The following is a 27,596-nucleotide window of genomic DNA, read 5'->3' as shown; positions in this document are numbered from 1 at the left end:
GGCTGAAAAGGCAAACAATAACAATATACCCTCTACATTGCTGAATTGAACAATGTACGTAGATAATGCTAATAGTGTTTACTAATATGGCCAGAGCTTTGGGTGGATATCTGATTGTTAAGTCTGACGTCATGCATCGCCGCTTCCATGTCCAAACACTCTATGCGATGCCACAAGAAAACAACAAACAGTGTTAAAACTACCAAAAATTGCAGGGCTCCAGACTTACATTTGAGAGCAGTTATACCAGTACCACAAAGTTCTGCAGATGGTGGCACCAGGAGCAGAATTGGTAGCTGTGGGGGTATTCAAAATAAAGATAATTTAATAAAAAAATTACTATTTTGCATTAATAAGTGCAGTTACTAATAATATTTCATGTTCATTCTTGTTCATTCTTGTTTAAGCACTAAGCTTTAGTTAAGATGTATAAAAAAAACAGTAACAGGTGCAAAATCTAATTTTTATATACAGACAGTGTATATATTCCATTCTTATTAAATGTACCATTATATTTCTAGCATATGGAACTGACCAACTTCAGTGATTATGTGTGATTTAGTAGCAAATTGAAATAAAGTATGATACTTTTTTTTACTTCATACACAAAAAAGTGTAACATTCTGACAAAATCTGATTTCTTGATGATTTGATATTTTATAATAGTGATTTTATAAATTCCAAATATAGAGAAAAAGTATAAATGAATGACTAATGAGACAGTAGGTGCTCCGCTTCTGCTGTCTACTGGTTATAATTGTGATTTGATGTATTTTTTTTTTAAATTTTACATGAGTTTTTGTTTACCACAAAGTATACAGGTATTTTGTTCATCCCATAAGAAAATACTTCACAGTAGGTATGGCGATAGTTCAAAAGTTGCTAACAACACTTTTCATTCATTACAATAAACTGGTCTAACTGGTGTGTTAACTTGTACATTTCCTTTTCCTAAAAACAAAAGTCGAACCACAGTCATATCTGGGATGTGTTTAAATTCATGTCATAGATAAGGTAATAAAAAACAATTTTATCTTCGAAAATGAAATGCTATAGTGTCTAGAAACAGCTATTTATGTTAAAGTACTTGATTGTTATCTGTCCTGTACAAGAAAACTTTAATTCAGAAACTGTATTGGTCTTTGCGACAGTTTTCATAATGAAAGAGTAACCTTAGACAGCAAAACGGTAAAATAGTTAACGTTATTCATAAAGCAGTTAGCCCACAATACATTTCTAGTCACAAAATAAACGCCACTTATAATTTACTGTAATTTTACACGTTTGTATTGGACTGTTTTCGTTCACTCATTTATTCGACAACACATCTTAAAATTTACTTCACAGCCAATTAAATTACATATTTTAATTATTCTGATATTTCAGAGTTTGAATTGGCGATCACTAGTTTCAGAGTGTTTGAATGAGCTGCGTTGGTTCTTCGGTTAAGTTCATGAATATTCACTACAACATAGCATGCATGTACAATTATAATGAAATAAACTTCTGGAATTTATGTCGTTTTATTTTGTTCCTTTTTATTACGGTGGCACATATCGAGTTAAACTATATCTATCGATGCCACAACTACAAATTGCCTTGACAGCCGTCACGATCCTGAAGCGGGAATCTCAGATTTTAAAATTTCAACGGTTATTTTCTTACTGTCTGCCCGATGAGTATCTGTTGGTTTGTCGAGGCAATATATGACTACCAATTTTGTTTAATTTACATGATATAAAAGTTCAATAATAATAAAAACTTTAAGCGTTTATAAGCAGGTAAAATGTATGATCGAATAGGAAGCTGTCGGTAGGCTATATCACAAATAAAGAGAAAATACTCACAGATAACTAAGAGTTAGTGTTCTTCACTCCGGACGGTGTGACCCAGGCCAGGACATGAGGACAACCCTTTGCATGTCACAAACATAAGTCACAAATAGGGCTGGGAATCGATTATTTTTGATTCGTCGATTCCGAGGCGTTGGGAATCGATTCCATCAAGGGGAGTCTTTTTCAGTTCAAGAAAGCTTATCTATGGGAGTCTCTCAAACGGAAGGCTACATCCGACAAAGGCTGCACACATTTAAATTCACGAAAATAAACAAAGAAAACGAGTCGGTACTGATCATTTGAATTTTAGGGTGTAGCCTTCCGTTTTTGAAGCACAATTCACCAAATCCATAATTACAAAAATTGTGAGATAAAAGATAATTTTCAATTATATATATATGTATATATATATATATATATATATATATATATATATATATATATATATATATATATATATATATATATATATATATATGGCCGAGAGCGCATCTGATTGACGGATAAACCATGAGCTCTATCAGTCATAATGTTCTGGTTATTTTGTTTCAGTGTACAGTTTGTTAATATGCAAAGTATACAAAGTAAACTTCATTAAGCTGAACTGTGCACATTTATTTTAGACACTTCTTGTCTTATTTAATTCATGCGATAAAAGCATGCCCCTGCTGATCTGGGCTATGATTAATTTCATGGGCAAAGCTGAAAGAAACTAAAATTTTCGTATCGTAATTTTTTTTTTCAGCTTCATATTATAGGAAGGATACATTATACGACCTATCCTGCAGTCATCATGGTGAGATTAGGTTCCTTTAATCTAAAAAAAAAAAAAAAAAAAAAAAAAAAAAAGAATTGGAAAAGAATCGAAAGCAACAGTGATGAATCGATTCTTGGAATCAATTCCCAATCGAACAGCCCTAGTCACAAAGCGGATCTTTTTACAGAAATGAAAGTGAAATTCATTCATCCAAATAAATTTAGTTCCGAGTCACTTCTCTGTCTAAACACTAGGAGGCGCCGCAGATCTTCAGCACTATGATACAATCATTGAAGAATGACAAGCATTGTGTCTGTTTACAGTTTTATATGCGTTAGGCTATTACACACACACACACACACACACACACACACACACACAGACACACACACGTATATATATAATGTTTAATCGCTGGTTTTATAATTTTTATTGAATTTTTGTTTTGTTTTTTTTGTGAGGAAAAAAAATTCAGAGTGAGACACAGAGAGAAAAATATAAGGATTTAGGTTCTATGAGACAATACTTGACTTCAACTTGATTTTTAAAAACTATTTACATATTTAATTCAATTTTGTCTTTACAGATTAGGGCTTTAACCTGTAAAACATTACAGCCTACTGTATATTTAAGCTGAAATGCTTGCTTAAACTTATTCGGAAATACATGTTTTATTTCAAATGTGAGAGTACAACCAACTATATATTGAGACAGCAGCAGAGAATCACTCTGATTCTCCAACTGAGGGAGGGACATTGCGTGTCCCACAGAAAGATGAGAAGTCAGATAAAGGGTGGAGGTGTATGACTTCATCTTTTTCTCTTTTTTTTTCTTCTTCAGGTAAGATGCATTTAAGGAAGTTGCCTAGTAATAAATCTGCATGCCATACAAGCATACCTAGTTCTCTCTCACATAAACATGCATCCCGTTTCAGATGCATGCAGTCCTCAGTAAGTTTACTATTTGACAACACTTGATGGGTGATCTCACATGCTTCAAGTCCAATGAAAAAGCATGGATAACAGAAAGTCGGTGCATGTTCCTCAGGTAAGGACCTTTTTATTATTAATAACAGGTTTATTTAGCAAGTATTCAATATAAAAAAGTCTGTTTAACAACAACTTTGTTGAAATAGAACAGATAATCTTTTAAATAAAGTGTTTATGTGAATACATAAAATGGGTAGGACTATCAAATGTCAAAAACATTTGACAGGGCTGTAAATTAATCTAATGTTATGAATTTTCACTTTCATTAACAAATTAGTGCATTTAATACGACATAAAACAAAAGAAAAAAACATCGTCTCTATAATGTGTTATGTGTATAACGTGTCATATAAATTGGTGTCCACAAATCATTCTGATGTGAACTTTCATAAAAAAAGGTAAACTTCCTCATTTCAACAATTTGTGAGCGAGTTCGTAGTTACCAAACAATGTTGTTGCATGGAGACTGCATGTGCTTGTTTTATGAATAATCACAGCTCTTGACTTAAACTCTCATTGTTTCTACAGCTTAGCAACGAAATGCAGCTGAATGTCATGAACTGGGTGAAATCAGGCCAAATGAGTATCGATGAAGCTCTGATGCGGGCTAACAATGGCACGTTACACAAGCAGAGGAACTCTGAGCCGGAGGTGCAGTATGGGCTATGTTTAAAACTCTTGACCGTAATGTTAAATGAAGATTTAAAGATCTTATCAGCATTGATTTAAAAGAAAATAATCATAAAATAGGTCAGCAAAATGGGTGTGTAAGCCATTCAGAGCACAGCTGGACTGAATTAGTCACATTTTTCTAAAGAGCTTTGAAATGTTTTGACACCGTTCTTTTTAAGGAAATGATTAGTTGTTCAACCAGTCTTCGTGGTACGAGCCCTAATATTTTAAGAGGCTTTCTATGGTGATTGTAATCAGTCCTCATCCAGTTTTTAAGAGGAAGTATTATAGTTATTTCTTGAACTCTTTGTTTAACATTGTCATTGATATCTCTGTTGTAGGAAAAACAGTCACAGTACAACTTCAGTGTTCGTAAGTTCAACCGCTACATATGGCAGAAACGGGTGTTGCAGGTGTGTATCTACACACTGAACTGCTCTTATACAGCTCTGGTCTCTAGAAATCACATATAACAAATGCACACCTTTTTCCTTCAGATTGATTTCAGCACAAGCCTTTTGTGCAGCATTGAGAAAGGCATTGTGAAACGACAGCTCTGTTTTTCTGAGGTGAAAAACTGCCACGATGCACCAGGTACCAAGTTCTCGATTTCGTTTAGAGATCGGTCTGACTATGAGCTGGAAGCGGCGTCCTTAGAGGACAAGCAGCAGGTGAGAACATCACATGCTACGGGGACTGAATTTCAATTCTGTACCAGATCAGTAAAGGAATAGTTCACCCAGAAATGCTAAATTACTCACCCTCAGGCTATCCGAGTTGGAGATGAGTTTGTTTATTTACTTGATTTGGAGAAATGTAGCATTACATCACTTGCTTACCAATGGTTCCTCTGCAGTGAATGGGTGCCATCAGAATGAGAGTCCAAACATCTGATCAAAATAATCCATGACTCCAGTCCATCAATTAACATTTTGTGAAGTGAAAAGCTGCTTTTTTTTAAGAAACAAATCCTTCATTTAAGGGTTACGCCACTCCAAAAAAAAAAAAAAAGGTAATTAATCACTTACTACCCCCACGTTGTTCCAAACCATAAAAGCTCTGTTCGTCTTCGGAACACAATTTAAGATATTTTGGATGAAATCCTGGAGGCTTGAGACTGTCCCATAGACTGCCAAGTAAATAACAGTGTCGAGGTCCATAAAAGTAATGAAAAGTCATCGTCAGAATACTCCATCTGCCATCAGACGTGCAATCTAGGTTGTATGAAGTGACGGCAAAATGCTTTGATGCTTTGCTTTTCAAAGCTTTGATTTGAATTAAAACAGCGCATCCTTGTGGTGCGGATGACTGCAGAAGAGCACATGCAGCACGGTGATATGGAGTAACACAGAGGAGACCGTTGATAAAGGAATTATTGAATAAAGTTGTTATTTTTGTTTTCTTCGCTTACAAAAAGTGTTCCCGTCTATGGGACAGTCTCAAGCAGTGTTGGTCATCTTACTTTAAAAAAAGTAATTACTTACAGTTACAAATTACTTCGCCCAAAATGTAATTGAGTTAGTAACTTAGTAAATTGTAAAAGTAATTAGTTACTCAGCAAAGTAACTGTGACGTTATTTTTATGTTCTATAACGCTATAACATCTTTAATATATAAGATGTTTATATTAACTGATGAAGAATAAAAACACTATAAGTATTTTAGAAAAATGCTGTATTTATTTGAAGTCAGTCGATTGCAGCCTGCCTTATAATATGCATAGAAATAAAAACATATAAACAATAAATATTGAAAATAAAATTCAAGGACAAAATTAAGACAAACAAATTTAAACTTGGGTAAAAAGAAACAAAGGGAAACCTGGCCATTAGTGCAAATCTCTGTAACTGTATATTAGGCCTAAAGTTACTGCACAATAAACAGAACACTATCAAACTCTTGTGGTGCGTTCACACCAGACACAAATAGAGCATTCGGCACGCGTGATTTCAATGTTAAGTCAATGCAAAGAAACGAATAGACAACCTTCGAAAATCAGCTAAACACATTTTTAAATAGAAGCTGTCTTTATACTTAACCGCATATTTGAGTTTAAAACAACTACATTCTCGCATGAAGTACTTTTAAAACTACATTTCATGACACGATAACAGTAATATTTAGAAAATTATCAGAATAAAAATGATGGTTGAAAATGCTGCGTGAACTCAACTGGCAGAAGCCCCCCCATGATGCGAATTCTCATCTGTTGTGAAGTTAATTTCACGCGCGAATGAAGCGTATGATCTCAAAATGTTCAAGCGTGCAACTATGCATGAATAGCGCGATTTATTTGCGCAAGTTGCGTCTGGTTTGAACACAGCATTAAATATTCAGTACAGTAACATGTTAGCATGTGTTGATGTGAGGTGGTTCATAAGATTTGAGTTGCTTGAGGCAGATGTGGATAAAGTCTTTTTTCCTGGGAATAGCGTGCATGTTACAGAAACAATCTTGCCTTTAATATCCGGTAATTCCAATTCGAGAACGTCATTATCGCTGACGTCGTCTTGTGTTTATTGGTTGTCAGAGCGTGCAGTGAGACAGCGTGAGCAGGGCACCGCCCACCCAGCCAATCATCATCAGATTTGCATCGGTGTCAGGCAGCTGATGTGTAGCCACTAGCCAAAGCATGACACCTCGCGCTTTATTCAATCAAATTATAGTAACGCGACACTTTCCATTCTCAGTAAAGATAACGGCGTTGCAATGATGGGAAACGTAATTAATTAAATTACTCCGTCACTCAAAATTTAACTCCGTTAGTAACCCCGTTATACTTAAATGCAGTTACTCCCAACACTGGTCTCAAGCCTCCAGGTTTTCATCCAAAATATCTTAAATTGTGTTCAGAAGATGAATGGAGCTTTTACGAGTCTGGAATGACATGGGAGTAAGTGATTTATGAAAAAATTTTCATTTTAGGGTGGAGTAACCCTTTAAGATTTTATTTCCTTAACCTTAAAACCATTGCTTCCAGCAAAAAGTCATTTTTTCCAGTGAAAAAGTTGTCTTGTCTAAATCAGGAGGTAAATATGCACAGATCAAGCTTATCTGAAAACAGTCCAAAACAGTTCTAAATATAGATGTTGGTCAATTTTCTAGGCTATTCCACTGGAGAAAGCAAAATAATAGATAGGCCAAAAGCAGTGGTTTGAATTTAAAATGCCTTAATGATGGATTTGTTTCTTAAAAACAAGCAGCTTTTCACTTAACAAAATGTTAATTGATGGACTGTAGTGTTCTTGTGGATTATTTTTATCAGCTGTTTGGACTCTTATTCTGACGGCACCCATTCACTGCAGAAGAACATTGGTGAGCAAGTAATGCTACATTGCTCCAAATCTGTTCTGATGAACAAACAAACTAATCTACATCTTGGATGGCCTGAGGTTGAGAGTACATTTCTTGTAAAAATATTTATTTAAATACATAGCAGATCTGCTGCCATTTCTAAATCAATTTTATTATGAGTTTGCATGCTTATCTGATGATAATAGATCAAACTGTGTTTCGGATGACCTTCAGATCATGCAGCTGGTGAATCAGGTCATCTTCAATAACATCTACAGCCTTCTTGAGAATGTGAACTCGGTTGAAATGCAAAATGAACAGCTGCCTCCAACTCCTGGCAACCTCAAAGAGGGCCTTCTACTACTGCAGAGAGGAGGACTGGCATCATTCAAATGGAAGAAGTATGCACAATTTTAACTCCTTTTTGTTACTAGTGCTTAGCAGTTGTTAAACTAGTTATTCTGGAACATAAGTCACAAACATCTCATCACTGATAAATCACCTTTAGGCCATGTTTGTTAACATTTTAGTGGGTTTAGTTACTCACTAAGACAGGCATTCTGCTCACTCAAACTTTTTAAACAAACTCCTGACCATAAGGTTTAAATTATAGTATGCTTTTTTTCTTGCTTCTTTTTTTTTTTTTTTTTTACCACTGGATCATATATAGGAACTAGGGTTAACTCAAATCTTATAATGAAAGATAAATATGAAGTTTGTAAGAATGTTCTCAAGGATAATCCTTGAAAAATTCAAATTCTCAAATATTGTTCTCATATTATTTTATTTTTTTCTTAAAAATAAAATTTTTCTTTAGGGTTATATGAATGGCTGAAGACTAAAGAAAATCACTTTAGAGGCTTTCATTTTTAGACTGCCTGCAGATTACGGTACTAGAATAATCACAACAAGCTATTTTCGTCATAACCTCCTTTACGGGTGTTCAGCACTTGGCCTCGCATCATTTAATGCACAGTGTATTTTAAATAGTTTATTTATCTGCCTTATTTTCCAATGCGAAAGTTTTGTTCTGTAAATGTGCAAGACTTCAGGTTCATTAGTTGCTGTCAGGAAATAGCAAATAGAAGAACAAAGTGCAGTAAAGAGTACTGTTTGCACTACAAGCCACTGTGCTCAAAACTAAGATACTATATTAAAATTAATTTTTAAGAAACACTAGTTTGCAATATCAAGCAGCAAAATGATAGCTAGAAGTTGATTATCCCAGACACAGTCAATTTACAAATAGCTCTTACAGGAAAAATAAGGAGAATAACATCAGATTAAAAACAAACTACCTATTTGACCCAGTGTTGTAGAGTTGTTACTAATTTTCAAATTTACCAAAAAATTGCGTAATCATGACCAATCATTGTTTACATTATCGATTATTCACTTATTCTGATTCACTTTAGAAAAAAATGCACATCGCTGGAATTGTAAAATGTATTATATTAATCTGAATAAACTAGAAGAACTAAATAAACATTTCAAGAGAAATGTTTCATAATATTACTGTTTTTACTGTGCTTTATAAGGTCCATTCACTCTTGTTCTTCACTCTTAGATATGAGGCTAATCTTCAGCCTGGTCAGCTGACCTTGTTCCCAGTCATTCAGCAGTTTTCCAGCAGTGATGCAGGTGTGTCTGTTTCCTCCAGCGATTTTGTCTGGAGTCTCTCAGACATTTACACCAGTGTGGATAATATCAGGTGTACTGGGGGTGATGGGGCAGCTCTTGTCATCCATCTCTCCGACGGTAATGTCAGGGTGGACATCCCCTGCAACACAGACACCTTCACCCTGCACAACGACAAGAATGACTTTGTGTAAGTAATAGTGAAGAGTAAAAGATTGTGAGACCGAATGTTACTCAACAACACTCTTTATTTGTCTTTGTCAGGTTCCGAATACCAAAGAGTGACCACATAACCCCAGAGGCTATAACAAATGAGCGAGATGCCTGGGTCAAAGCGATCAAACAGCTATGTGTGGACTGGAAAAGAAAGTCACATCCTGAACACTTCTATGAAGCCCCAGAAAAAGATCTCACGGATGTTAAAGAGTCAGAAAGTAAGACTCCGGACAACCACGATCCGCTTGCACCTCCACGGGTGCCACCTTCATTGAGACCACGCTTGCCCAGAACATCCCCGATTGTTCCTGCAGCTTTGTCAGCATCACCAGACCCAGAAACGGCTTCCCTGGAAGCATCAGAAGCAGAACCGCAGCCAACGCTTACAGCACAGAACAGAGCTGTGCACAAGCCAGACCTGACGCCCTCAGCAGTGCCCGTGACCTCACCAGTAGCCACGTGCTCATCACCGGATCCGTTTGTTTTGCCCCCGCCGTTGCCTGTGCCATCAGCAGTGCCAGGTCCTGTCCCTTCTGCCCCTTTGCCCCCTCCGCTGCCCATCAAATCCAAGCCGCTTTCAGAGAGGACAAAAGCTTTTCACTGGGACCTGGTGGCTCAGGATAAGGTATCAGCTTATGCTTTCTGTTTTTACATTTTCTAAGGGCTCCAGGTGTAGTTATAATTTTTTTTTATGTAATGTATATTTTATATCGGTCAGCATTTATTTTATTTAAAGTAATGAAAAAGTTTTTGAATAGCTTTAGATGTAGTTAACTCTAATAACCCTGGGTCAAACAAAATACCATTAATAAAATACCATTAAGCATTTGCACAATATCAGAATTGTTAAATTAATTGCTCGTTAATTATTTAAAATTATGAATTATGAGCATGTATTTGAAGAAGTCTCTTATGCCCACCAAGGCTGCTAAAACAGTAATATTCTGAAATATTATTTCAATAAAACTAACTTAAAAAATAATATTTATATTTACTTGTAATTTAGCTAAGTTTTAGTCAACTACAATAACCCTGTTTGACACAAAAATTGAATTTAAAATGAAAATGAAAAATTTTATTTTGGGTGAAAAAAAAGCCCCTACATGAGGCTCATTTTTGTTAAGTCTGTGTGATGATGTTGTTTGCTTATGAATTCACTAAAAAGAGTAATTCAACACTGCACATTGCAAACGCAGCTTGGTTGTCTCATCAGTGAAAAATCTGTTTTCTAATAAGTGATCATTTTTAGGCCTGCTGAAGATCACTTTCATTCATGGCAATGCCTTGATATAAATATGCATTTGCAGATAGAGAAGTCGATGTGGTCTTGCAGGAACCCCAGGAAGATTGAAATTGACACCTCGCGTTTGTATGAGCTGTTTGGAGTGAAAGAGACGGCCCGCATTGCCAGATCAGAGTCCATCAGTACTATGGAAATCATGTTAAACTCAAAGATCGCTCACAACTTCAGTAAGTATTTATAAATTTTTTGTATTCTCTTGAATCTTTTATCCAGCAATATGAGGTTTTGACCTCTCAGGCCATTAGCCAAAATCTTTAAAACTACCCTTTCACCGTTAAAATATAGAAAATCACAACCAGGATTTATTTTTTAAAAAATGTTTGGGAAGGCTTGAGGTCGAGAAAATGGCAGATTTTCATTTTCAGGCAAACTATTCCTGTAAATTAAGAGGATCAAGGCCTTATGTTGCTGCTTGAGGAGGAGTGTCAGGCCGTTGCTCGTTATAAATGGTGTATTTGTTGTAGAAGTTGTGGAATCAGTCATGGTGAGTGGGTTATTGATCTCTGTGGAAGGATTAGAGCAGCAACAGAGAAAAACCTCTCATGGGTTGACTTTGAATAACAATAGATCTGACAAAACAATTTGTGCATAGTGTAGTCCTCAATAGATTTTCAAGTTTGAAAACACACTATGAATTAAAAAGCAAGCTTTTTAGCAGACAGCCGTACCGATTACTCTTATGCTTATGTATTTATTAGAGGTGTTTACTAAGGCAAACCTCACTGTTAGTCTTGTTTTATACTTAGCTCGAATTTTGTGACTTATCAGGAGAGGTGTGCAGGATTTTTACCAGGCAGATGATAAAACGGGCAAATATTGTAATTTGAGTTACATTTATTGATGTATCGTAAGCCTAAAACTCTGAGATCACATTGAAAATCTGACTCAAGAGCTAATTTAAAGAGAGGAAAAATGAAAATGTATTCACTCTCCAATTGCTCCAAACCTGTGCGAGTGTCTTTCTTCTGTTGAACACAGAAGAAGATATTTTGAAGAGTGTTGGTACCTTAAAAAGTTCATGGTAGCCATTGTACTACTGTATTTTTGTCCCTGCTATGGAACTCAATGGCTACCGTCAACTGTTTGGTTACCAACATTCTTAAAATATCTTCTTTTGTGTTCAGCAGGAGAAAAAAACTCATAAAGGTTTGTAAAAATTCAATTTTGATACATTTAAACCTAGAAACAAACAAACGATTTAGCATTTTGTTTAAATTAAAGCAAATAATTGTTATGATGAAGAAATTAAACTGAAAATATAATAATAAAACTAATTCAAAATATGAATAAACGCTATAATACTAAAATAACACTGGAACAGATGATTGAAATTCTGAGTTTTACTTACACTGCTGGTATGTGTAATGGAAAATGTATTCAGTTGGAAAAATGGAAAACTGTTCAGACTTTTTGACCATACTTGATGGGGTATTTAACATCCTTTGAAAATGAAATTAAGCACATATAGAAAAAATGCTCAGGAACAGTTGACAGAGAACCTGATAAAAGCTCAATGCTGACATCTGAACGTGTCACACAAGCTACATCTAGGTGGCAGTGTTGCACTAAACTGACAAATGGACTACTTGGAAATTGCAGCATAAAAAAAAGTTACTGCAATATTTCCGTGCCCTCTAAATGATACTAAAGCATGGAATATGTTGATTCATCACACTGCGTTTCGAGTGTTCTGTTGAAAACCACTCTTTGATGCTTGTTTCCCAGAAGCCAAGCTTTGTCATACATAAGAAGTATGTTGATGTTCTCTTAAGCGTGTCAGAGACAGCACAAAGCATGTTATTTCTGAGCACCTTGTTTATTTCTTACGTTATGTTGCTTTGCTGGTGGACTTGAATAGCTTTAGAAGCATTGTAATGCTTTTTACAAGATGAAACTGATTTGCAAATAGAAGTAGGTCTTTGTGATCTTGGCTGTTAATATTTAAACCATCCCTAGAAGTGTTATACAAATTTTTGATTGTTGGATTCTAATAAACAGCCAACATTTTATGTTCCCAAAGTGCAGTTAAACTAAATTGTGAGTTGAAAGGGGTTACCGTTACCTTGCACATGCAAAGGTAGACATTTCCACCAGTTTATCATTCTGTTTTCACCTGAGCACTTCACAAAGAGGTAAATCAAGGCCTTGTCTGCTTGGGGAAGAAAAGAGATTGAATTTGAAAAGCAGCCGAATCCCTGTAAAGCTGAACGACAACAATAACACCGGCAGCAAGCAAACGGCTGAGTTTCTCTCGCAGGTGCCTCAATTAGGGAAGCAGTATGAAAAATGCATGGCACCTTTACTAGCCTGTGTGTCAGCTATCTCTTCCCTTCCAAGTGTCCTCTTCCTCTTCCCCTGTCTCTGACAAGTTGTGGTGGTAGGCAATCAGGGCCCAGAGCAGCCCCCAGGCAATTTATCTCTCAGCCAGTCTAACACGAAGGGGCAAAGGACTATAGAGCTTGGCAAAATGATAATGCCTCCTCAGATGAATATTGCATGTTGATCAGTAATAACTCAGCCAGAAAACTCCCCCGACTGCATGGAAAAGAAAAGAGACTAGCGGGGTGATTCAGCTCGTAGGGGCTCTTGCATGATGTGAAGGAAATGCCTGCGTGATTTACCCCATCCCGATTGTCCCGTCATATACCACATCAGTATTGTAACAGGATACATTCTTATGTATCTTTACGGGTTTCGCTGAAGCATTACACAACAAACTGGTGGTTAGAAATGCAATGCCTTAGCTGGGTTCATTACCATGTAGCTTTATTCCACAGAGGCACAGACACTGTAGCAGACATTGCTTAAAGTTGCTGTGCGCGTGGATGGCAATGTGTTGAAAATACAGATGAAGGAATTATGAGATTGCACTCGTGTCCGTGTCTTATCATCATGAATCAGCTTTCCATCCGTAAGTAGTAGTTTCGGCTAAACTTTTCCTCCCCCTCTTGTGGATAAATAAACAAAACGATTACAAATCATCACTCAGTAAGGTTTATTTGAATATAGAGTATGTGATATTATTATCTTTGCTCCTAAACATGGTGAGTGGCCAACACAAGCAGTAATTTAAAACACTATGCACACATTACTGTTCAGAAGTTTGGGGTTGGTAATTTTTTTATTTTTTATTTTTTTTTTTACTTATGCCAAGGCTGCATTTATTTGATCAAAAATACAGAAAGAATAGTAAAAGTTTGAGATGTTATTACAATTTAAAATAACTGTTTTCTATTTGGATATATTTAAAAAAGTAATTTATTCTGTTGATGCAAAGCTGAATTTTCATTTCACCATCATTAAATATGCTGATTTAATGTTCAAGATACATTTCTTGTTCTTATTAATGTTTACCGTTCTGCTGCTTAATATTTTTGTGGAAACTGCGATACATTACTTTTCATAAATCTCTTAGAAGTAGTTTAAAAACAGCACTTATTTTACATTTAATATATAAAATAAAATATATTGGATAAGTGGTTTGGAGACTAGATCAAAATAAAATAAAATTAATAAAAATAATATAACGATCTGTCCATGGTTTCCCCTCCAATGACAGGTTTGGACAATGGATGGACAATGGACAATGGAGTCCCCAAACATTTAAAATGTATAAAAATACGTGTTGGCGATAATGACCAAAATCTTGCATCATGATACGATTAATTTTATATCATGATAATTATATTCATCACAATATAGTTATTTTTTCTTTTAAAAAGAAAATTATTATATTAAATATATAATAATATATTTATTATGATATTAAAATCTTTGATACTATAGAATTTCAATAATCCTTGTCACCAATGTCAATATCAGAAAAAAGAAAAACACTCAAGCTCACTGGAGATAAATAAACAGTCATTGAAGAAATAGGAACAAGAAAAAAATTAAAAATAGGACAAAAAAACTACAATAAATAAGAAATACATTGTGTAAATTAATTAATCTTCATTGTATAAGCCACTTCTGGAGTCAATTTCGCATTCGATTTTTTGCCCAGCCCTAGTTTATAGGCATAATTATTAGCATTATCATTATTTATTTATTTATTTTCTTCTTACTCTAGTTACAAAAGTGATTTAGTCCTAACTGTTGTTTGATTAATATGAATGGCAGACAGGACGAATATTGGACAGCTTCCACTTTAAGACCGAAGTCTGGATTCAATATACTGTTACACATGCGCTTTCTCTCACAACGGTTTACGTTCCCTCAAGACCTAAATGACTGTGTTTATGAGGATACTTGCAAAGCCAAGCATTTGGACACACACAAATGTTTATGCAATCGTTCAAAGCGGCAAAAATGATTAGAAGCTGATGCTGTCTTATGTACTCCTCTCACAGAAACAAAGACAGCACATGCATATAGCTCAGTTGTTTGTGTTTCAACGGCCTAAAATCTGTAGTTTTAAACTGCAGTGCTTAAAAACACATGCAATCATGAAATTTTCTCGCACTGCAACATGACATGAGCATGCTGTTATTCACATTTCTGCCTGCATCCATGTGTAATGCATGCAAGACTGCCGTCATTCAAATAGTGAAAAAGCATTGCCGTAAAATAAAATAAATGATGAATTCACATTCCCGATCCTTCAGAAATCATTCTTATATGCTGATTTGGTGTTCAAGAAAACCTGATAAAAAAAAAAAAAACTTTGAAAAACTTTATATTTTAGAGAATTTAATTGCACTGCTTTACTAAAAGGCCTTCAAATGGCAGGAGGCATCATGCACATCCAAAATTTATATTATTCAACATATCCTAGATTTTACAGAAAATATTCTGATGTAACAACCTTTGTAACATTTTCATTAGTAACTATAATTCATTTACACATTTATTCTCAGTAACTGAAACAGATTACGGTTACATTTATTTTGTAATTAAATTACGTTATTATGTAACTAATTACTCCCCAACACTTGCGAGAGGCATAATGCATTCTATGCATTCTAGGGACCTGAGATGCAAATTAGCTTTTGCTATACTCTCTTTTGTACTGTCCCTATACAAATAAACTTATAAATAAATATAGTAAATCACAATAACAATCTGATTATTTTATCCAATATTTGTAGGAAATAAGGCAAACAGCATATAATTTTACAAAAGTGGCACATAAAAGCACAAGGACAAAGTTATATGTTAGTGCTTTTGTATAGCATTTAAAGCTACTTGAAGAACCATTAAATAAAATGCCTTATTTTTTTGCTGATATATTATTTTTCAGTGTAGAATTTTATTTTTATTAACAACAGTTAAATAATTGGCTTTGAATGTCATTGTACTATTATTCGATTATTCAAATTATTAGAGTCATAATTAAAGTCATTTACTTTTCATTAAGAGGACAGCATCTGAGATTAATGATGCAGTCTCTCATGCTCACCAATACTGCGTTTATTTAACCACAAATACAGTAAAAACAGTAACATTGTGAATCATTATTGCAATTTTAAATAACTGTTTTCTATGTTAATGTATTTTAAGAATGTCATTTTTTTCATGTAATCATCAGTCTTTAAGGGACAGTTCACTCAAAAAAAGAAAATTCTATCATTATTATTTTATAAATCTTAATTATTCCAAACTTTGGAATGCCAGAAAATATATATTCTTTCTACAAAACTACTAAATTTAAAATTAAATAATATACAGTTAGGTCCATATATTTTTGGACACATGCACAATTTTTATATTTTAGCTGTTGACCAAAACATAATCAAGTTATATAAGTTATATATAGTTCACACTCTGAGCTTTAATTTGAGGGTATTCTCATCACAGTGGGATGTTAAGGAATTACAGCTTTTTAATATGTATCTCCTTTTCAAGGGAATATAAGTAATTGGACAGTTGACTCAAAAGCCATTTCATGGACAGATGTGGGCTATTCCTTCATTATTTCTAGTACATCAGTTAAGCAGGTAAAAAGTCTGGAGTTGATTCTAAGTGTGCCATTTGCATTTGGAAGTGGTTGCTCTGAACCACATCATGTGGTCAATGGAAACAGATCATTTTTAGGCTTCAAAAACAAAACAAATCCATCAAATAGATAGCAGGAACATTAGGAGTGGCCAATACAACAGTTTGGTACATTCTGAGAAAAAAAAGTGATCTCAGCAGTATTAAAAGGTCTGGACGTCTGCATGGGACAACAGTGGTGGATGATCCGAGGATCCTCTCCGTGGTAAAGAAAACCCTTTCACAACTCTCCAGGAGGTAGATGTGTCACTGTCAAAGTGTACAATCAAGAGAAGACTTCACCAGAGCAAATACAGAGGCTTCACCACAAGGTGCAAACAAGGCCAGATTTGCCAAAAAAAAAAAAAAAAAAAGCCAGACCACTTCTGAAAAAGCATTCTTTGGACTGCTGAAACAAGGACCCGTACCTTTACCAGAATGACGAGAAGAAAAAAATATTTTATGAATTTTGTGAATTACGAATTATGTGCCCAGCTACATCTGATTCAAATATTATGCTAATTAACAGTGAGTGTAGTTTCAGACATTACAGTGCTTCACTCGCACTGACTCTTATTCTGCCTGAAAGAATGAAAAGACGAGCGGAAGGTGGAGCGATTCGACCAATCAGATGAAAGCATCGTTTCAGCCCCGCCTACAAGTGCGAATGAAATATTGAAGCCATAAACCGAAATGATCAAAACGTACACGGACCAACTGTCTTGTCCATGTTCTCTCACTTGAATCCTCTTCTTGAGATTTGAGTCTGTGACCTTCTGCAAGCCCCGCCTTGTTCACGCGGTGATTGACATGGCGGGAGGGGGCGGACACATGATCGGCTCGGAATGCATTTTCAATGTGCACATTGAATTTTGCTACATTCATTGCGGGACATTGAATGAAAATGCAATCGTAAGTGTCTTGACTGTGAGTGTTAATGCATTTAAGAAAAATAGCATTTTAATGATAATTTTGCCACAGTTTTTGCTTGAACATATCTAATCATTTCTGTAATAAATTTTCATTTTAATTTTGCATTTTATAAAGCATTGAAATTAGTATTAATTTTACATATTAAAACTGGTGTATGAAATGGCAAATGAAAATTATGTAATTTAATTTTCATTTTGCACCAAACGTTGCACAAATGTATTGGAAAATGTAAATGTAAATAAAGAAATGCATTGCCATTTTACATATTGCATTGTCATTTTGCATATTACATCCCAAATTGAATATTGCTACCCATTTGCTTCCATACATATACATACACATACACACACACATATATATTATATATATATATATATATATATATATATATATATATATATATATATATATATATACATACACACATACACATATTACAGAACTAAAACATTTTCTCTTATATTTTTGTTGTTTTAAAATCATGACCCACCCTTCATTCCTGCTTGTAAGTTGTCTTATAGACACAAACATGATCGTGAATAATAAATACTCAATCTGTTTTGTGTTTGTGAGGCTGTTGATATTTATGAATGTTGCATGGCCTTCCATGTTCATAAGAATGGGTGAAATCTTGAGATGTGGATTTTCTTGCTGGGTTTATTGCTGAGATAAAATAATATCAAGGGGTGCAAGACCCGTCTTTTCATATTAGAGTGAATTACAATTTGTTCCAGGTTCTGCAAACAGGAAAAATAGACTTAACATTGTAATTGTACCCTTGAACCTGGTGCCGCTCAAAGTATGAATATGTTGCCGTAATGACATTATCCCAGTCGCCACGGCACCCATTACTCATTCTTTTTTTATGTTTGCAACTTTAGCATAGCCAGCTTTATTAGGTAAAATTAAATTCCCATCAATTCAGGTTTTGTACAATGCAAATCAGCATGCATCTGGCCCTCATTGGTTTATGTAGAGAGGGGTAATTAAGCACACCACCCTTTTGTCTTCAAAATGCGCTTGGAGTTTTTCATTGCAGGTGGGAAGAGCTTCTGTCAACAGAGATTGTTTCAAGTGTTGCTCAAGACTGAACATTTATGTGTGTGTGTGTGTGTGTGTGTAACTTTATTATGTGTTGTCCCCACAGATATTTTTCTCAGAAGTTTCCCTGTGCATCCAAAAGAGCTTAAGGACAAATTATTGATTATAAATGAAGAGGAAGGGGGTCTCTCTGACGAGCATATTGCCTCTCTCAGGAGGTAAGAGTTACATGGAGACAAAGCAGCCTGCCAAACTCCACAGCTGACACAAGTTCATCTCTTCACAAGCGGTGGTGTATGTGTATTATAAGTAGGGCTGTTGATTGATTAATTGTTTCTTTATAAACACGTGCAGACATTGTGTTTTGCTGCTTTTTCTTCAGTATTTCTTGGCTTGAGCGCCACAAGACAGCTTCTCAGCTTAAGTCAAGTTTAAAAATGTGTGTGGAATATTTATGAATTTCATGCTGATCCAAGGTAGTTTATGCTGGTTTGGTACATCTTTAACTGTGCTGAAATATTTGGTTTTCCTGCTCAAAATTTGCTTGTAAATTTCTCATTATGCTAATGTATTTAATCACAAAATCCAGGATTCAGTCTTTTTGCCAAATAGTTTTCTTTCATTTAGCACAGGCTTTGGAACTGGTTGGTCACAGGCCTCATTAGCCGCATTTCCACTGTCGGTCCAGTGCAAGCCAGGGCTTAAAGTGGGCCGGGCGGGGCTAATAGCGCAGGGTTTCCACAGTCAGGGCCTGAAGCTCCGTTGCGCGTCACTAAAACACGCCCTTTACACGCCTCTCAGAACAACGTCATGCAACTTCATCATTTCACCAACAAAGAGAAGTTATCAGAAAACTAAGAAATAAGTCACTGGAACATGCGCGATCACAAAACGAACACGATAAAAGCGGCCGTTTGTTTGCATGCTTTGTTATATATTCAAACTCAAAAGCTTTGATGTTTTAACTATAGAATAAGCGATACATTGATCATATTGATTTAATTTATCAGGACTCAAAATTAATCACACATTAATACACTTATTTCTATTTTTTTTATTTATGTATTTTTAACGCTCATGAAAATAGCCTGCTTATTCAGTCGAGTCTGTTTCTATTTATTTGTAGCCAGGGTAGCCTATGTCGCATTTAGAATGAATGATAATATCTCTATTTTTATAAAAGCTCCCGTCCCGAACAAAAAACATTATTATATATTTTTTTATTATAGGCAACGTGAGCTAAACTCTCGAGGCTTGTGACAGATAATATAAGTTAGGCTACTATATAAATACACAATTGTGATAGAGAATAAAAAGCTGACGTCTGATTTCTTCAAGCGGTCATACCATGTTTACTATGGTAATGTTAATGCCTAGCGTGCACAGACTTTTGCATCGCTTATAAATATTTCTGCCTTGTATGGGGATTATAATCTACATCGGATCAAGTTATTTCAAACACTCGCTGCTGACTGAAAGTGAGTTTTGAGCTTGACTTATTATTAAGTGTTTAATGCTGGTGTTATAGCTATTATCTTCCTGAAATGATCCACAGCGCAGACTCTCTATTTTTTATAAAAGCTCCCGAACAAAAATCATTATTATAGTTTGATGATATGCAACGTGGAACTAAACTCACGAAACGAGATGACAGAAAAAAAGTTTACTTAATAAATATACAATTGTGATAGAGAATAAGAAGCTGATTTCTGATTTATCCAAGAGGTCATATTTACCATGTTTACTATTGTAACGTTAATATTTAGCGTGCATAGTCTTTTACATCGCTTATAAATATTTCTGCCTTGTTTAGTGATTATAATCCACATCGGATCAAGTTATTTCAAACACTTGCTGCTAACTTAGAGTGAGTTTTGAGCTCAACTTATTTTAAAAAGTCTTTAATACCGGTGTTAAAGTTGTTAAATATTTCTGAAATGATCCGCAGCGCTGAGCTCTCTAGACACGGAGAAACTCCGCCTTTGTTCATAACCCCTCCTCTAGCCCAGCTGGCCCGCTTTGGCCCATGTTTTCGTCAGGCCAAAAAACCCTGGCTGTTGGCCCCGAGGAAGCCCCAGCGAGGCACGATCAAGCCCCGGAAGTGACAGTGGAAGCTATTGAGCTGATCTAACCTCTTTAGTTGTTATACCCTGAGCAAAGTCAACAAAGTCAATGCGAATGACAGTTAGCATTTTCAGGAAAAAGAAAATCTTTTTGGGGGAAAATTACCCAAAAATGATGGTTAAATGTTTTTTTTTTTAATTATCATTTAGTTTAGGCTTTCTACTGTTTAAAACTTAACAGTCTTAAAAATTATTTCTTACAAAAAAAAACAAACAAAAAAAAAAATTCTGTCCATCTTGGTCACTGGAGTGTTTTAAAAGTGATCACATAATTATAAAGTGTTTAAAATTCCATTAAATACTGTTTCTTTTAAATTCATTTGATCAAAAATACTGTAAAAACCATGATATTGTGAAATATTACAATTTAAAATAGCTGTTTTGCATGTTAATATATTTTAAAAATGCAATTTATAAGATGAAATTTCAGCATCATTACTCTAGTCTTCAGTGTCACATGATCCTGATAATGTTCATAGTTCACTCCAAAGCTTCGCAAACAACTTTATCATTGCAGCAAAATTTCATAATATCGAAAATATCATCTGCATTTATTCATGTAGCTTGTCAGTGAACTATACGGCTCTGTGTAGCAAATGCTGCTCCATCTGAAAGCAGGTGATGAATATTTACTACTGGATACAAAACCTGACAATATCCGGTGAAAATGTCTGAATTATAGTATTCACACTGGTGTGATGACTGATAGCCACACATCAAAACCAAATAAAGATAATAATTCCACAAATAACTGCAATTGCAGGTTTCAAACAAAGATGGTGACAAAGAGGCAAAACATACAGACTGCAGCTTTAAGTAATTATTTTTTAAGACTGTTAAGGTTTAAACAGTAATAAATCTAAACTAAACAGTAAAAAAAGAAAGAAAGAAAAACACACAGATATGTTTATCTGCTTACCCCCAGGGCATCCGAGATGTAGGTGACTTTGTTTTTTCAGCAGAACACAAACTGAGATTTTTTACTCAAAACATTTTAGTCTATCATTCATATAATGCAAGTGGATGGGAATCACAGCTAAAATAAGAAATAATAAAAAAACATACACAAACATAACCAAATTAAATCCTGCGGCTCGTGACGATACATTGATGTGTAAAGACACAAAACGATCAGTCTGTGCAAGAAACTGAACAGTATTTATAAAGTTTTTTTTACCTCTGATGCACTGCAATGTCGGAACTGTATGAGCCCCTATTTAAAACACAGCCTGGATGAGGCGTCTTCTTCTTCTTGCTTTACAGTGGATCGCACACTTATAAGTGCATTACTGTCTCTCTCAAGTGGATCATTGACACTCCTAATTGAGATTGTAGATATAATGTCACTGGTTAATTTGAGAGATAGGTGGCGGTAATGCACTTATAAGTCTATAAGGTGCTCAATCAGTCCAGACAGTTCAGGCAATGCAATGCATTAGAGGTAAAAAAAAAAAACATACTATATAAATACTGTTCAATTTGTTGTACAGACCGATTGTTTTGTGTCTTTACACATCAGTGTATTGTCATGAGCCGCAGGGTTTAATTTGGTTTTGTTTGTGTATATTTTCTTTTTTTAGTTTTACTTTATGTTTTAGGCATAATTACCATCCATTATATGACTAACAGACTGCAACTGTTTGTTTTTAAAATCTCTGTTTGTGTTCTGCTGAAGAAACAGTCACCTACATCTTGGATGCCCTGGGGGTAAGCAGATAAACAACAAATTTTCATTTTTGGGTGAACTATTCCTTTAACCTCAAAGTTGATGCTTGAAAAAAAGACTTGTGTCCATGTTATTTGTCAGAGACCCTTTTATAAAATATAAATGAAAATACAGCAGTGGAGACCACAGTTCAATGCAAAAGAACAGAGTGCAGTCTGTTTTGTAAGATAGTGGCAGATCTAATGAAGACCACGGAGACCGCGGGAAGTCAAGCAGTTCATGTCGAGGAACACACCACAGCATTTCTTTAATGCTAATATAAAAGAGCATATGCCAGGCTCTCTTAACAGAACAGCCTGCTTCTGAAACTTTTATTGGATGTATTTGAGGAAAAGGAAACTATTGCGTTGCCCAGAGGGAAGCTGGAAAAATGTTTTCTCTTCCGTATTTGTCTGCAAGAAGCATCCGTAGATGACTGCTGGAGTCCGATCTGCATGCGGGAGGCATAATCTAATGTACCTACTGAGAGATTTATATTTATTTAGCCAAATGCAACCAATATCTGAGTGTGGCTTCTGAATGCAATCTCAACTGGGATAGTCCCAGCAGAATCTGCAATATTAATGGTAGGTGGCTGTGGTTTCTCCATCCAGCATCCTTGAGCTCATGAAATAGTCAGTGTGGTATGGATTTGAAACATGCTAAAACGACCTGAACACAGGTCCATTTTGGAGGTGAGCCGGGTTCAAACAGGATGCAAGTCAGGAACAGCCAGAGCATCAACTACCTGAGCACTTTGTACAAGCTGACTGCAACTTGGCTTTTAATCAACCCCTGTTCCTCGGGCCAGTGGAAATCAGAGTAGCATGCACCCTTTTCAGAGGACAAGAAGGAGAGATGCAAAGAGAAAACGAGGCAATCTCAGAGGAGAAAATAGGCTTGCTAGGCTAAAAAGAAACAAGGGTTGTGAGACATCCTTTTAGAATTGTGCATGCTTAAAATGGGCATCTATGAAGTATTAATGAAGCAGAGAGGTTGGACCGATGTAAAATGACATTAGGACAGGCATTTCAGTTCTTTGCCATGTTTACATTTGTGGTGTTCTTCATCAGATACATACCCACCCCAGATGACACTGAGATGTATAAATCGCACAAAGGAGACCCGAGTGAGATGCATGTGGTGGACCAGTACATGATGGAGGTAAAGCCACGGCTCACGCTGACATCACACATAATCTCTGAAATAACATGGTCGATCACGTGATGTGAATGATATTTTTGGCGAATGCATTTCTCTATATACCTTTCGTAATTCATGCAAATTTTGATTATTAGATTAAATGTTATCTTATTTCTAAATTTAATTGCAAAAAAAACAAAAACATGTACAATTAAAAGCCTAAATTAGTATGCAAATATTGAGATTGTTTGCATTATCACATTATTTGCATAAAAACAAGCATTAAATCATTTCTATTTTATGTTAAAATATATTTAATATAAAAACAAATATATATATATATATATATATATATAGCCTAAAAAGATGCTCAGGACAGTTGACGGGCCACTGCTGCGCATCGTCACGAAAGCTTATCTTTTTCACGTGTTTTTAAGCCTTACCGCTTGTCGATTTAAACATTAAAGCATCCAAACACAAGACGCGGAAAAGCTGAAGAGAGTAGCTGGTTACTCGCACGCTGTGCTCGGTGCGTACGAGAGAGAGAGTCGCATATCACGGACAGCGACATTGAACTGAGCTCTCTTCTGCGAAGTTCTCCTCGAAGTCCCTCCTGCACCTGAACGAACAAATACAAATCGCAGTTTGAACAAACAAAAAGATGTGAGAGAGCCCAATTCAGTACTCGCGGTGTTCTGGTGTTCAGGGCTCACGCAGAGAAAGGTGTCTCAAAACACTTGAACATCGAATTTGCTTATTTTTGCTCTAAACAACATTTTAAATCATTTTCTAGAAAATTCCATCTTTTCACACCAGAAACTGAAACACACATTTGTTTGAGGGTATTTCCAGCAAAAGGTTGTTTAAAATCATTATTTCTTCTACTTGTCTCACTATTTACAGTAAAAAGGGTTTGCAATCCATGCGGTAACAGGCAGTGTTTTGCTTTATGAACAACTAATAAAGTTTGTAAAGAAACCAAGTCCTTCAGTTTGAGTAGTCCTGACCTCAGTAACAGTCCTGTAGTATGTTCTCTTGGAGCAACTCTCTGGGACGCAACGCTCCTGGAATGCAACTGGAGTCCGTTAACATAGGTGCATAAAAAAAATGCAACACATACGCACTTCAGACGGAGTATGTGTGAAACAGGCGTAAGGTTGTTTACACCTTGTGCAATGTGGAATTAGTTTACAGCTTTTTCAAGCACTTTGTGATGCATTTTGGAAACAGGAGATGAGCCCCTTTTCTAATGCACCACCTAGCTTGATAAACCCCTTCTCAAAGACTTACTGTCAATTTTATTTGGGTGACATACATATTCTGAATGCCTTCGGCAGAATTCGAATGAGCCATTTTAATCTAGATTAATCTAGATAAATTTCAAGATCACAGTGAGATTAATATAGATTAAAAAAAATTAATCTATGCCCACCACTAATATATATATATATATATATTATTTAATATTTGATTGCCATGAAAATAATATATTTTTATTCGTTAAATTATTTAAATTATATTACATTTAAATCTACGCAAAATCAAATACAAAATTAAACGTACAGTATGGGATTTTTGGCCACCAGGGGTCACTCAATCAAAATAATAACATAAGACGTACATTGATGACGTCGGGAAAGAGCGTAGGCTCATGGGAGTTGTTGTTCTTTGGAACACGCGCTCTGTCGCTCCCCACATTCCTCACTCATTTTAACTGAGGCCGGGGACACACTGGATGCGTGGCGCAAGCGCTCAGCTGCGTGGCGTGTCAGTTTTTAATTCGGCTCCCATGTTAATAGGTTAGAGCTTGCAGACTGCGCGCGGAAAACGCGTGCATGCTAGAAATAGAACCGACGCCTATTTTTCACGCGACACGCGCGCCTGTTAGAAGCGTTTCCAGGCAAAATATAATAGGAAAATATGTTTAAATGTAATTTTGTACACAAATACATATTAATTCATGACATCTTGATGTTTGAAAGTCTATAGGTTGACATAAATTCAGATATAAATGTAATTTAAAAAATAAATAAATAATTAACGATTTTCAAATATTGCACCTGTCAAACATAGTCTATTTTGCCGTCAATACTGTTGACGGTGTCCTTTATCAGTGGGCTTTATATTTATGTTCAACATGAAGTATAGATATTGTTGTCATGAAGACAAGAGCCTGGTCTGTCGGCGGTCTCCCTCTATGTCACCTACAGCAGCAGCAGTGCGCCACGCTTCTGGCACGCAGCAGAGACGCCACGCATTTTGACAATCACGTATTTTCGAAAGGAGAGATATATGAATTATCAGACCCCTATCAAATCAATATTCCATCTAGCTAGTAGTAATATATGTTAAAAAACACGGTTGCCTTTCGTTAATAATTATAATTACGTTTATACTATGATATCGAACAAGATAGTGAACTGCATTTGAAGCTACTTTATCCAGCTAGATATAGAACACATGTAGATTTACATTATACTATACATGAGAGCTAGTCCGTCTGCGTTTTACACAAGACATCATCGTTTCACAAAATATACGGATAGATATAGTTAGCTGAATGGATGCATACCTTTTTATTAGAATGCAAGCATCTCTCTGTAGTTTCAGCTTGTCACGAAGCTCTCTCTATCTTGGAAATGCAACTCCAATATTTACCCGTGTCTTGTTGCTTCTCTTGTCCCAAAACCTTCTCAGGTCATTTATTTCACCCGTACGTTTGTGCTTCACAGAACGTGCAGGCAAAGCATAATCATGATCCATTACTAAGTTATTGATTGAGGTATAAATACGAATATAAACAATATAAATATAAAATATAATAGTCTCGATCAAGGCTAGCTACTACTTTTTCTTCTTCGTCTCGTCTTTGCTTCTGTTCTCCTTTGTATTTGGCGGTTCCGCAGGAAGTTAGATAAACTAGAGGGGTCAAAGTTTATATGACGCCATAGACGTGCGACAAAACGGAAATAAAGAAACGTGCCGTGTCTTCTAATTAAACTATAATTTTCTCCGGATTTGAAAGTTCGTGAAAACTGTCGGGATAATGTAAGTACACAACTAAAAAAATATATATAACATAGATATAGTGATATCTGCTATTTTTAAAGCAGAAAAATTACATATTGCGCCTTTAAATATTCAATTAGTTCTGTATTATATTAAAATAAAATAAAAATCTGTTCAAACAATAACAATGTATAAATCAACAAATTATATTTCTATGATGTATATACTTTTTAAATATATGATGCATAAATACTGTAAAAGTAATACTAATAGTATCATTGTTGTTTTTTGTCTTACAGTTTGGAGAAAACTGCTTGAAATGTCGTGAAAATATTATAATTCTTAATTAATAATTGGAATTTGAATAATCATTTATTTTCATTTTGAGGTGAAATATGTCTCTGACAAGTTCTTAACAGGCTTTTTGAGATTCCTCCAGATATTGTTGTCAGCATTAATGAGTATTACTGTGCATTTTCTGAAAGCATCCCTCAAGATTTTGTGATTTTGCGACCACAACTATCATATGCGGATTCTCTGCATATGAATCTCTGATGTATATTAGTCTGCATTACTCATTACCTACAGATTTTGGGCCATCTAGTCAGTCGCCTTGGTCGGCTTATGTGCACAGCCATATTTTCAAGTGCACTGATCCCCACTGTGTAAAAAAATCCATGAGGGGATTTCATTTGACAGCTGTTGGTTTAAATTCTTAACCTCCATCTTCACACTGCAAATGAACCACAAGACTTGATAAAGGGATTTTGTAAGAGAATTCAGCAGTAGCTGTCTAGTGTTTGAGAGGAATCTTTAGTAATTATAACAAGCCCTGGACATGTCTTTTGTGATGCATTAATCACAGCGCCAGTCCATTCGAAAAGTTTCAGGATCGGATTTATACAAGAGATTTTAGTTTTTCATGGTTTTCAGCAAACATTATTCTTGGATAATGAGCCTTC

At 35.4% G+C, this 27,596-nt stretch overlaps 1 protein-coding gene across 3 annotated transcripts in view; it reads left to right on the top strand.

Moving 5' to 3' along the window:
- Positions 1 to 3,306: 3,306 nt before the first annotated feature.
- Positions 3,307 to 27,596, top strand: part of LOC132118513 (uncharacterized) — a 49,152-nt gene continuing 24,862 nt past the window's right edge. The window contains exons 1-11 of one of the 3 annotated variants that reach the window (XR_009425904.1): positions 3,307 to 3,639; positions 4,110 to 4,232; positions 4,595 to 4,666; positions 4,751 to 4,924; positions 7,559 to 7,645; positions 7,782 to 7,948; positions 9,115 to 9,375; positions 9,450 to 10,026; positions 10,709 to 10,871; positions 18,761 to 18,872; positions 23,556 to 23,646. Coding sequence is in view for 2 of the 3 variants with exons in the window: in XM_059528399.1 (XP_059384382.1) it covers positions 3,607 to 3,639; positions 4,110 to 4,232; positions 4,595 to 4,666; positions 4,751 to 4,924; positions 7,559 to 7,645; positions 7,782 to 7,948; positions 9,115 to 9,375; positions 9,450 to 10,026; positions 10,709 to 10,871; positions 18,761 to 18,872; positions 23,556 to 23,646 (1,860 nt within the window). In the remaining variant the exon portion in view is untranslated. The remainder of the gene's footprint in view (positions 3,640 to 4,109; positions 4,233 to 4,594; positions 4,667 to 4,750; positions 4,925 to 7,558; positions 7,646 to 7,781; positions 7,949 to 9,114; positions 9,376 to 9,449; positions 10,027 to 10,708; positions 10,872 to 18,760; positions 18,873 to 23,555; positions 23,647 to 27,596) is intronic. The other 2 variants (XM_059528399.1, XM_059528400.1) reach the window with 2 other exon arrangements.

Source organism: Carassius carassius, chromosome 37 (assembly GCF_963082965.1).
Source record: "Carassius carassius chromosome 37, fCarCar2.1, whole genome shotgun sequence".
Classification (NCBI taxonomy): Eukaryota; Metazoa; Chordata; class Actinopteri; order Cypriniformes; family Cyprinidae; genus Carassius; species Carassius carassius.
The sequence above is the reverse complement of the archived record's forward strand: the minus strand, read 5'-3'. Positions and strand labels throughout refer to the sequence as shown.